Raw genomic sequence first — 12139 nt, forward strand, 5'->3', positions numbered from 1 at the left:
ATTCTTGAATAAGCAGTCGATACAAATGTTAAATTGTATGTAATGCTTTTCTGCTTTATAAGTATTCCAAATAATTATATTATTATTGTAGAAGTAGCTTTGGTCATTGCTCCAAAAGATAATGTAAGATGTATATTCTTTTAAAGTTAAATAGTTGAGACAGCAAACGTTACTCTGAGTAAGAAGTTTGCTAGTTTATTGATACATCACAGAAGAGATAACTGATTTTGCGATACGGTCCACCCCTGAGATGAATGCTAGAAGTTCAAAATAGTTAACGCTTATTTCAGAATTATACAAGGTCCCGTCACATTAATGTAACCACCGTCTATGTTCGACGTCAGTTTACAATAACCACTCACTGACGGTTAGTTGCAGCACTAGCAGTGTAGGGTGTATAAAGCATGTCGGTGGAGCTCGCAGAAAAGTGCAGTCGTTGTCGTAATGCGGAAATGGAGCGATTTACCTCACGTCCAATAGGGCATGATCATTAGCTTTCGGGTCAAGGATGGAAGCATCACCGAAACGGCTAAGTTTGTAAACTGTTTGCGTGCCGCCGCGGTTCAAAATGGCGCAATACAAAACCGGCGGCGAGGCGACTGTAATGCATCATGGGCCATAGATGACGGGCGAACTATGGCTGCCGAGATGTGTACGGGCAAATAGACGTGCAACTGTTGAGCAACTGATCGCCCAGATGAACCAAGGTGCTAGCAACAGTGTTTCCTCAACGTCCGTTCAGCGAACGTTACTGCGTTTGCGCCTCCGTAGCAGGTGCCTGTTTCATGCACCAATGCTGACTGCTGTCCATCGTCGACGTACGCTGGAACTTATCGCAACCTGACGTCCACTGAGTGGCGACAGGTATCTTTTCAGTTCAATCACGTTTAATGCTTCGTCGGACAGATGGCCCTTTCCGTGTACAGCGTGAAACGTTTGAAAGCAAACACCCTGCAACAATTGTCTTATGGTTCCACGCCGGAGTAGGGTGCGATATGATCTAAGTAATGGTTCCGTGGCCTCCCTGGGAGATTTCGTCATTCTGGAAGGCACCTGTTCTTGAGGACCACGTCCACCCCTACATGTAGTTTGGTTTTCCTCGCCACTATGGGATCTACCAGCAAGAATATGTGATGTCTGACACAGCTCACAGTGTACGTGCGTGGCTTTACTCCCACGGCCAACAAACTACCCTGGATTCTACGGGACCACCTCTATCCTCAACCGAGAAACCTACACAGCTGTCCGCGGCAGTGGAGTCGGTATGACTCCAAATCCCTGTTGGCACCTTGCAGAACCTCAATGACACTCTTCCTGCATGTCTCGTAGCGGTCCGCGCATCATAAGGTGGTAATTCGAGTTTTCGACAGGTAGTCACATTAATGTGGCTAGACAATGTATGTCCGATTTAGACTGGTGAGCCGGCCGGAGTGGCCGAGCGGTTCTAGGCGCTACAGTCTGGAACCACGCGACCGCTACGGTCGCAGGTTCGAATCCTGCCTCGGGCATGGATGTGTGTGATGTCCTTAGGTTAGTTAGGTTTAAGTAGTTCTAAGTTCTAGGGGACTGATGACCTCAGATGTTAAGTCCCATAGTACTCAGAGCCATTTGAACCATTTTTTTGAATTATTACCTCGCTAGAAATAATTACAGTTGCTGTTTTGCGTAAAAGTGACATAGTGAGACCGTGGCTGTGTACAATTAATGTAGGCTGATTCTTACAAATACATCTACAATCTTTGTGTCAACTTCACATGTGGCAAATACTTTTTGGTGTATGTGTGTGTGGTGCTTTGCACAATATGGTGATGTGTAAATTATATAAGTGCTTCATATATTTGGAATATTTGAAAAATATAATCCAGCAACTTCACAACAAAATCACGCGGAATTTTCGATGGCACCAACACACCGAGAGTATTTCGCCACAATGGAGGAATAAAAATCGAAAGCTGGCGATTATGTAAAGTGTATCTTGCAAATCATGTGAACAGCCGTCTGATGATGAACTTGTCAGTTCGAAACCGGTTACGGCGCTATTTACTTAAATAAATAGCAGTATTAATAGTGGCTGATTGTTGTCTTCTTCTTTGTAAGAATCAACCTACATTAATAATTACAGTTACTAAACGAATCCATGTCCAAAGACCATCGAAAATAATAAATATTATGGGTACTTCTTCTTCCCGATTGAGTGAATTAAGCAAGACACACATTTACTATCTGATTTACGGTAAGTTCTATACTAACTGAGTTCGAGGACGAACGCAGTGAGGGGCAGGTGAGGGCAAGCTTCCCTGTCCCCACAAAAAAAAGTTCGCTAGTCGAACTCGCATCCTGCCCCGTGAAACAGATAATTCAGCATCGGTTTGGAGAAAGCCGGAACATGCAATGAATAATGACCAGTAGCAAGTGTTTAATGGTTCAAATGGCTCTGAGCACTATGGGACTCAACTGCTGAGGTCATCAGTCCCCTAGAACTTAGAACTACTGAAAGCTAACTAACCTAAGGACATCACACACATCCATGCCTAAGGCAGGATTCGAACCTGCAACCGTAGGAGTCGCACGGTTCCGGACTGAAACGCCTAGAGCCGTTCGGCCACCACGGCCGGCCAGTAGCAAGTGTACCCCGTGTCATTTGTCGTGAAATCTCAAAACTAAGGCAGGATTCGAACCTGCAACCGTAGGAGTCGCACGGTTCCGGACTGAAGCGCCTAGAGCCGTTCGGCCACCACGGCCGGCCAGTAGCAAGTGTACCCCGTGTCATTTGTCGTGAAATCTCAAAACTGTTTGCCCATTCATAGCGAAACTAACCTGGTGTTGAGATAAGCCTACATAGGTCGCGTATTAACTGATTCGTTTGACTAGCTTCGTCCACCACACACATACATCAAAAGTATTTGTTGCGCAGGTGCCAAAACCCTTATACGAGTGTTATTTAAAAGTAAAGAATGTTTTGATTTGATGAAACGCGCAGTTCTCTCCAATTGCCGTCGCCGTGTCATAGACCTAATTTGCAATTGGCGTCAGTATGACGCTAACAGTGAACACAAACGGTCGTTTATTGTTTATTTGTGCGATTTTAAAATGTACGACAAAATTAACAGTCGCACCAAGCGTGAGGCTCGTAGAGTAATACGAGTTGTGAAACCAAAATACGTCCGCCCTTTCGAAATTTACGGACAGATAGTCGAAGTTCATGGAAATATGATGAATGAAGCATCAGTTCGAAAGTGGTGCATCGTGTTTAATGGTGTATGAACTAATGTTCATGATGAAGAAGTGTCAGACCGCCCTTCAGTTATGACTCATAAAGAAAGTCAAACAAATTCTAAACACCAAAAACCTTATGATCACAGTGTTTTCGCATCGAAAGAGCGTCCTACTTATCGACTTTATGACTAGAAGAGAGACCATAAATGCAGCGGTCATCTGCCATTCCTTCACACCGACTTCGCCGCGCCGTTCAAAACAAATGGCGTGCATGGTTGTCGAGCGGCTTTTTGTGCTTCGTCGACGTAACACTCGTCCGCAACCTGCGGGGTTGACGAACGATACGCTACGGCAGTTTAAGTGAGAAGTTTTTGAACAATCGCCTATAGCCGGGAGTTGGACACGAACTGAACAAGTTTTTGGGGCCGAAAGCACTATTGAAAGAGGACTAGTGACTGGTCCAACAACAGGGCATGCAGAAGGAAAGCAAAGGAAAGACGATGGAGCGCTACGATAAATGTGTATTTTGAGGGAGACTACGTAGAAAAATGACAAATGTATCAAAATATGTTGTGAAATTAGTTTTCTTTTATTAGGTGGAATAAAAATGTCTGGAAAAACTAAGCACCTTTACTTATAGAATGACCCTCGTATTTACCACCAGGATAATGAATATCTGAGGATGCTCGCGCCTGATGAGCGCATATATCAAACAAAAAGCAACCTGTGGCGATTCATATGAACATTAATTACGACAGTTGCAGCGTTCTCTCCAGGCGATTCCTGCGTTTGCTAAAGTAGTCACCTCCCCACTCGCTTCCCTCTCCCCCGTTTCCCACCAGCATACGTCCAATTAGCAGAGATCCTGGGTTCGCTGTTGACCGGGATGTTTGTGACCAGGAAGGAGCCGTAAAATAAAAGAGACTGTGGCGAGAGTGGAAGCAGCAGTTTATTGGGTCAGAGCGCGTTACGAGCTATGTACACAGGCAGACGGCAGAAGGTGGATGGAGGTGGTGGGCGTTACTCCGGCACGCTGTGCACGGAGTAGGTGATCTCTTGGCCGTCGACCACGGTGCGGACGGACGCCGTGCCCTCCGGGTTCTCCTTGGGGCCGGCCAGTGGCTCCACCTCATCCCTGCGAACACACCACAGACACACACATTACCACCACTTACTTCCCAGTCACACAGACACTTTGTTTATCTAGCATCATTCTCTGCCGGTGAAATATACAAGATGGGCCGTAAGTCAGCTGTCACTACTAGTCTGAGGTTAGGTTGAGGTTATGTTGTTTTTAGTATCTGAGAAACAACGAACAGAAAGTCAGCTGTGAAACAGCGCGTATTTGTTTTGCATACATGGTGTAAACATCGCCATAATTACAGTGACGTTTGCGATTTCTTTGTGGAACGCTTTGCAAACACCAGGTCTACAGACTGAACCTACTCTAATCACTGGAGACAATAGAGTGCCATTCCATCATCCAGTCAACTCTTTCACGACAGCAGAGTAACCGCGCTTGGCGCTGTCGTTGAGTCGGTGGTAGCCTGGCCTGACTCACACGTGATCGTACCCCTCCTGCAAGCAGAAGCTTCCCAATGGTCTTTGGGTGACACAGCAGATGCGATATGTGCCCTGATTTCGTCTCTGGATGATGTTTGGTCGGTCACCGTTGTTCGCACAGTGCGTCGTCCTCGATGTACGTCTGTACTAAGCGGACGCCAGAACCTGGCCTAGAGTGTGGGAATGTTTCACAGACCACTGCTGAAAGCAGCAACTCATCTCCGATACACTGTGCCCAGCATGTGCAGCAATCCGTCGATACTTCCATGCAGCTTCCCGCAGGGCTATAATGCTACCCCGTTCAAGTGGCTGAAGCTGTTCAAAAAGATTTCGGGCTTGCAGCCGATCGTAGTAAACTTCATTGCGCGATATTTCGGCTGGACAACTGCCAGCCATCTTCAGGTGAGCCGAACGAGGACTGACGAAGATGTTCTCCGCTACGTCTTATATAGTGCGCTGATAGTACTGCCGCGCATGCTTTGCAGTCGCGGAGACAGACGGGCCATACCGCCCAGCGACAGCGCCCTCGCTGTTGGAACTGCAAGATTCAGCTGGCGTCGGTATTGTCGCTGGCCGCAGCTATCGAAGTCTTCTGGCGTCTTCGTCTCGAGCAAATTTGGAGATGACGGCATTCCATGCGTTATTCAATCGGTAACTACTGTCATGGTTCATTAGATTTCCCGCAATGCATATTTCAACGGATTCTTTGATAATGGAGTCCCAAAAACTTGTTGCTGTGGCCAAAATCGAAGTTTTGTCGTACTCCATTGAATATCCATTACAAATACAATAGCCCGCAACTGCAAACTTGCTGGGTTGCAGTAGGCGAGTGCAACGTTGATGTTCTGTACAACGCACTTCCACTGTACGCGTTGTCTGTCCTAAGTAGGCCATACCACATTGATACGGTATTTTGTAAATTCCCGCCTTCCGCAGTAACAGATCATCCTTCACCGATCCCAGCAAATCCGAAATCTTAGAAGGCAGACGAAAAACCACTTTATATGAAAATTATTAAGAATTCTCGCTATCTCGACGGAGATATTTCCAACGAAGGGGTAGGAAAGCTAGGGACTTGTCTGGCGCGTTCTCCTCTTTATCCACTTCCCGGTTCTTGGCTCTAGCTGAGAAGGCCCTATTAACTTGCCGGGTCGAGTATCCATTGTCTCTGAACACCGCCCTTAAATGTGCAAGTTCCTTAGGCAAGTTCTCTGCATCCGACACCGTATGTGCCCTGGGCCTTTTCAGCTAGAGCCAGGAACGCATAGAGAGGCCTCCAGAGCAATATCTGATCGGCGATGATCGTGACAAATGAATCAATAACATCACAACCCCTCAGTACGCACCTTAGTGCCACTGAAAGCAGTTTTTGATTGTGTTGCATTCTTTTCACTAAGATGATCTTTTTACTACAGTCTGTTGTCGCAATAATACAAGTATAGGCTGTAATAAAAAGTATTAGAATGACAATTAATACTAAAGGGAACTGAATACTAAAGGGAGTTTGGCACTAGATAATGACGGAAAGGAGAGGGATGGGAGTGGGGGAGAGGGGTGTGGGAGAGGGTCGGGGGAGAGGATTGGGGAGAGGAGAGAGACTCACTTGAGGACCTTGAAGCCGCCCTCGTCGCTGACGTACTCGACGTTGCGGCGGAGGTAGCCGTCGCTGTAGGAGAAGGAGCCGCGCGTGCTGAGGCCGTCGCGCACCTCGGAGCGGTGCTGCGACTGGTCGGCGATGCCGTCGTCGATGTGCGTCTCGTACGAGTACTTGGCGTTGCGCGCCTGCTCCAGCGCCTCGCGCTCCAGCTGCTCCGCTACCAGCGCGCGCTCCTCCTTGGCGGGCGCCGCCGCCGCCACCGCCGCCACTGCCACCAGGACCACCTGCCGTGGCAGCCGCAACCACACGTCACCACACCACACTAAGGCTACCTCACTTGTGGATGGCCGGACAGCAGCATGGACGCAGATTCTCCAAAATGTAAGTCTTACAGTACCGGGTATCAAAAAGTCAGCATAAATTTGAAAACTTAATAAAACCGCGGAATAATGTAGATAGAGAGGTAAAAATTGACACACATGTTTGGAATGACATGGGGCTTTATTAAAATAGAAAAAAGTTCACAAAATGTCCGACAGATGGCGCTAGACAGCAAAACGTCAGTGACTGCGCATGACAATCGTGTATAAAAGGAGCTGTAATGAGAGAGAGAATCAGATGCGCCAGCAGTCGCAGCATGTTGACGCTACCTGAAAAGGCGCTTTTAGTGAAGCTGTATTATCAGAATGGGGAATGTGCTAGTTCAGCGTTACGATCCTATCGCCATAGGAAGGGGATTCGAACGGGTAAAGGTCCGTTGACAAATGCAGCTGTGGCGAGAATGATTTCGAAGTTCGAAGCCATGGGTTGTTTAGACGATAGACCCCGTAGTGGCCGACCGAGCACAAGGCGTAATGCTGCTGAGACAGTTCAGGAAGAAATGGAGACTGTAGCGGGTTCGTCTATGCACGGGGAAGTCAGCGCTCGTGCAGTCGCACGTCGCACCGGCATTCCGTACACTACTGTTTGGTTGGCACTTAGGCGTACCCTCCGATGCTATCCGTACAAAATCCATCGGCATCGTGAACTGTTACCTGGCGATTTAGTGAAGCGGAATGCATTTGCGGTGTGGGCGTTTCAAAAGACGGTGGAAGATGACGATTGGTTGAGTACCGTGTTGTGGACCGACGGAGCTCATTTAACGCTCCGAGGGTCTGTCAACGCCCACAACTGCAGAATTTGGGCTACCAAAAATCCTAGAACTGTCGTGGAAACTCCATTGCACGACGAGAAAGTCACGGTATGGGTTGGATTTACCACATCTACCGTTATCGGGCCTTTTTTCTTCGAGGAAATGCGTGATTCTGGTTTTGTAACTACTACTGTGCCGGGTGAGAGGTATGTCGATATGTTACAGAATCGCATCATCCCCAGCCTGGCTGATAAACACCTGCTGGAACGTACGATGTTTATGCAGGATGGCGCTCCACCCCATATTGCTAGGCGCGTGAAAGATCTCTTGCGCACGTCGTATGGTGATGATCGTGTGCTCAGCCGCCACTTTCGTCATGCTTGGCCTCCCAGGTCCCCGGACCTCTCAGTCCGTGCGATTATTGGCTTTGGGGTTACCTGAAGTCGCAAGTGTATCGTGATCGACCGACATCTCTAGGGATGCTGAAACACAACATCCGACGCCAATGCCTCACCATAACTCCAGACATGCTTTACAGTGCTGTTCACAACATTATTCCTCGACTGCAGTTATTGTTGAGGAATGATGGTGGACATATTGAGCATTTCCTGTAAAGAACATCATCTATGCTTTGTCTTACTTTGTTATGCTAATTATTGCTATTCTGATCAGATGAAGCGCCATCTGTCGGACATTTTTTGAACGTTTGTATTTCTTTGGTTCTAATAAAACCCCATGTCATTCCAAGCTTGTGAGTCAATTTGTACCTCTCTATCAATATTATTCCGTGATTTATTCATTTTTCAAATTTATACTGACTTTTTGATCACCTGGTATATGATGAAAAGTATCCGCACATCCTATCTGACACGGAATTGACCGCTAGATATCACGAGGTAGGAGCCGGTGGTACAAAAAGAGGCGGCGTGTACTGCGTCAGTAGAGAAACAGTAGTAGCTGAATGGATCAGTCAGGACAGGCTGTGTCTTCGAACGTGGATTAGTCGTTGGTTGTCACCTGAGTAGCAGATCCAGAAGGGACACAGCGACAAAGTCGACTGTTGGAGATGTGAAACTGGACTGGGAACGTGAAGGGACAAACACAGCTAAACCAGGGCTAAGCAGATCTCGTGTACTGACGAACAGGGAGCGTCGAACACTGCCGAAGATGGCGACGAAAAGTCGCGAGAGTTCAGCTAATGGAGTCACTCCTGAGTTCCAGACTGCTACCAGTAGCCCAGCTAGGACAGTGACTGTACATAGGAAATAAAAAGAACGGGATACAATGGTCGAGCAGCTGCCCATTGGCCACACATTTCTGTTCAAATCAAATGGTTCAAATGGCTCTGAGAACTATGGGACTTAACTTCTTGGCCGAGCGGTTGTAGGCGCTACAGTCTGGAACCGCGCGACCGCTACGGTCGCAGGTTCGAATCCTGCCTCGGGCATGGATGTGTGTGATGTCCTTAGGTTAATTAGGTTTAAGTAGTTCTAAGTTCTAGGGGACTGATGACCTCAGCAGTTAAGTCCCATAGTGCTCAGAGCCATTTGAACCAACTTAACTTTTGAGGTCATCAGTCCCCTACAACTTAGAACTGCTTAAACCTAACTAACCTAAGGACATCACACACATCCTTGCCCGAGGCAGAATTCGAACCTGCGACCGTAGCGGTCGCGCGGTTCCAGACTGTAGCGCCTAGAACCGCTCGGTCACCCCGGCCGGCCACACATTTCTGTACTCAATGCTAAGCGACACGTGAGTTAGAGCGACGCCACTGGACTGGGGATGACTGGAAACGAGTGATCTGGAGGGATGAATCACACTGTACCCTGTGACAATCCGATGGAAGAGTTTGGGTTTGGTGAATGCCTGAACAACCTTACCTTCCATCTCGTGTATTGCCAACAGTGAAGTATGAAGGAGGTGGTGTTCAGGGTATAGGGGTGTTTTTGATGGACAGAGTGTGGTCCCCTCATTGCGCTTAAGAAAACGCTAAGTTGGGAAGGATATAGACCTATTTTACAGCGTTGTATGCCGTTTACAGTAGAATAAAACTCTTAAGACAATGGTTGTTTGTGCCACCGTGACAATGCACTCACTCACAAGGCAGCATCTGTGAGGCAATGGTCTGTGGACAACAACATTCCTGAAATGGAACGACCTGTCCAGAGTCCCGACCTGAACCCTAGGGAACATCTTTGGGGTGTGTTAGAACGCCAACTTCACTCCAGACCCCTGCATCCAACATCACTACCTTGTCCAGTTTCTACTCTTGACGAAGAATCGGTTGCTAGTTCTCAAGACATTCAGACACCTCACTGAAAGTGTTCATTCTGTCATATAAGCGCAGGCTGACGCACTCTAATTAATGCCAACTAATAGGTGTTCGGATATATTTGTCCAGCTAGTGTGTGTCTTATGCACTGCTCCACCTCACTAGATTGCTGTCCCTATAAGAAAGTTTTGTTGCGCAGAGGAAGTTCCCCAGCCGCACGGGATTAGCCGAGCGGTCTCAGGCGCTGCAGTCATGGACTGTGCGGCTGGTCCCGGCGGAGGTTCCAGTCCTCCCTCGGGCATAGGTGTGTGTGTTTGTCCTTAGGATAATTTAGGTTAAGTAGTGTGTAAGCTTAGGGACTGATGACCTTAGCAGTTAAGTTCCATAGGATTTCACACACATTTGAACATTTTTGGAGTTCCTCAGTGAACTGGCTGCAGTGTCATAACGCTAGGTGCAATCACTGTACACCGTCAGCCGCGTAAGGCATTAACGGCCCCTCATGCGTTCAATATGATTGTAAAAGCGTCAGTGTAATGTCTGTCCGAGAGCGCATTTTGACGTATTGCCAGTATTAGAAATATAGACCACCAGTATTAATGGCCCCACAGAAATTCTCAACATTGTCAATATTCAAATGTTGACGGTTTGAAAATATTCGCCTTTCAGTTATTGACAGAGCTTCATGAATTAGCCACACCGCATTAATCTGCACTGTTTATGGTTTCAGTTCGTCTTTGTGCATATCATACAGCAGATCCAATTTTCTGAAGTAGTCTTTTAATACAAATCGTACTAATAGCCAATGCAGGGGTAGCCATTCAATGTAGCACTTAGGACAGTCACTGGAGGATTCATTATGGCATTGCTTTCTTTATTAATTTGAAAATATAACATTTTCTTGTTGAATTACACTGCAGTGTTGAAAACTATATCTGCTTCCAGAATTATGACAAGTAGAGGGTGTTTAAAAAAAGTCACAAATCCCTACAGGAGGCAGCACTGGTCAAAACTAAAAGAAAAGTTCCTACAGTTATATGTCCGGAAACGAATACCGGTTCTTATACGAAGTGGTTTACTTGTGACGTTCAATGTGTAGTATTCGTTGGTGTAGCCTGGATTCATAAGAGATGGCATAGTAGATTACCACATACGCACTTATGAGTAGAGGCAAACACTGGAGCAATCATGGAGGTGAGACACCATGATTGCTTCATTATCAGTGTATGGACAAGAATTGTCGGTGAAAGATTCATAGGAACCGGCCTTAGGGCCGAGAGGTTCTAGGCGCTTCAGTCTCGAACCGCGCGACCGCTACGGTCGCAGGTTCGAATCCTGCCTTGGGCATGGATGTGTGTGATGTCCTTAGGTAGTTAGGTTTAAGTAGTTCTAAGTTCTAGGGGACTGATGATCACAGATGTTAAGTCCCATCGTGCTCAGAGCCATTTGATTTGAACTCATAGGATCATACACTTTACCAAACAGATTAACAGGTGCTGTGTACCACCGATTTCTGCGAGATATATCCAGAGAATGGCCGTCATTAGGTCGACATAATTTTTCCTATGTCACCGTGTAAATCGAAGATGTTTATTGGAAATTTGTCGTAAGGTCTTACGGACCAAACTGCTGGGATCATCGGTCCATAAGCTTACGCACTACTTAATCTGACTTAAACTAACTTACACTAAGGACAACACACACACCGATGCCCGAGGGAGGACTCGAACCTCCGACGGGGGGAGCCGCGCGGACCGTGACAAGGCACCTCAAACCGGTCGGCTACCCCGCGCGGCCACGGGATGTTTATCTTTGCCTTTGTACATATAACAGTTTTTTTTCTTAAAATTATTGTATTAAGTTTATTTGAAAACTAGTGTTAACGAATATGTCCACTTAACACTCCTTGAACTTCGTGGACGAGGCTTTCGGCAACTGATAACAGGCTGACATACGGAAGACATGCTTTTAGGTCACCTAGTATCCCGCTGTCAGTGGTTGCAACGAGACGGCCCTTACGTTATTGACTTCGGGTCTCCATTTCATAGTAATGGAACAGTGGGCGATACAGCATCACGAATTCTCATAATATACCATTGTCCTAAATACTGAGCCAGTCGTTGCATCTCGGCAGATACTTTTTCACGCTTTTAATTGAACAGCTCCAAATCGCAATATGATCGTGCAATGACTTACATCTTTCTGAACAACAAGAACGTTCTCAAGAAGAAGGCATCACGATCTTATGAAGAAAGCGTGGACACTTGAAAACAAACCATTGAGACAGAGGCAATTATCAGCAGTCAGATACAATACGTGTGTCAACATGCACACTGTTTACGGATGAGGCCGCAGT

General features: G+C 46.9%; 1 protein-coding gene across 1 annotated transcript in view; it reads right to left on the minus strand.

Annotated features, from left to right (window-relative positions):
* Positions 1-4236: 4236 nt before the first annotated feature.
* LOC126456458 (uncharacterized) overlaps positions 4237-12139 on the minus strand; it is a 171440-nt gene continuing 163537 nt past the window's right edge. The window contains exons 3-4 of the mRNA XM_050092208.1: positions 6383-6660; positions 4237-4351 (exon numbers count right to left, since the gene is read on the minus strand). Of these exons, the coding sequence (XP_049948165.1) occupies positions 4237-4351; positions 6383-6660 (393 nt within the window). The remainder of the gene's footprint in view (positions 4352-6382; positions 6661-12139) is intronic.

This window comes from Schistocerca serialis, chromosome 2, assembly GCF_023864345.2.
Source record: "Schistocerca serialis cubense isolate TAMUIC-IGC-003099 chromosome 2, iqSchSeri2.2, whole genome shotgun sequence".
In the NCBI taxonomy this organism is placed as follows: Eukaryota; Metazoa; Arthropoda; class Insecta; order Orthoptera; family Acrididae; genus Schistocerca; species Schistocerca serialis.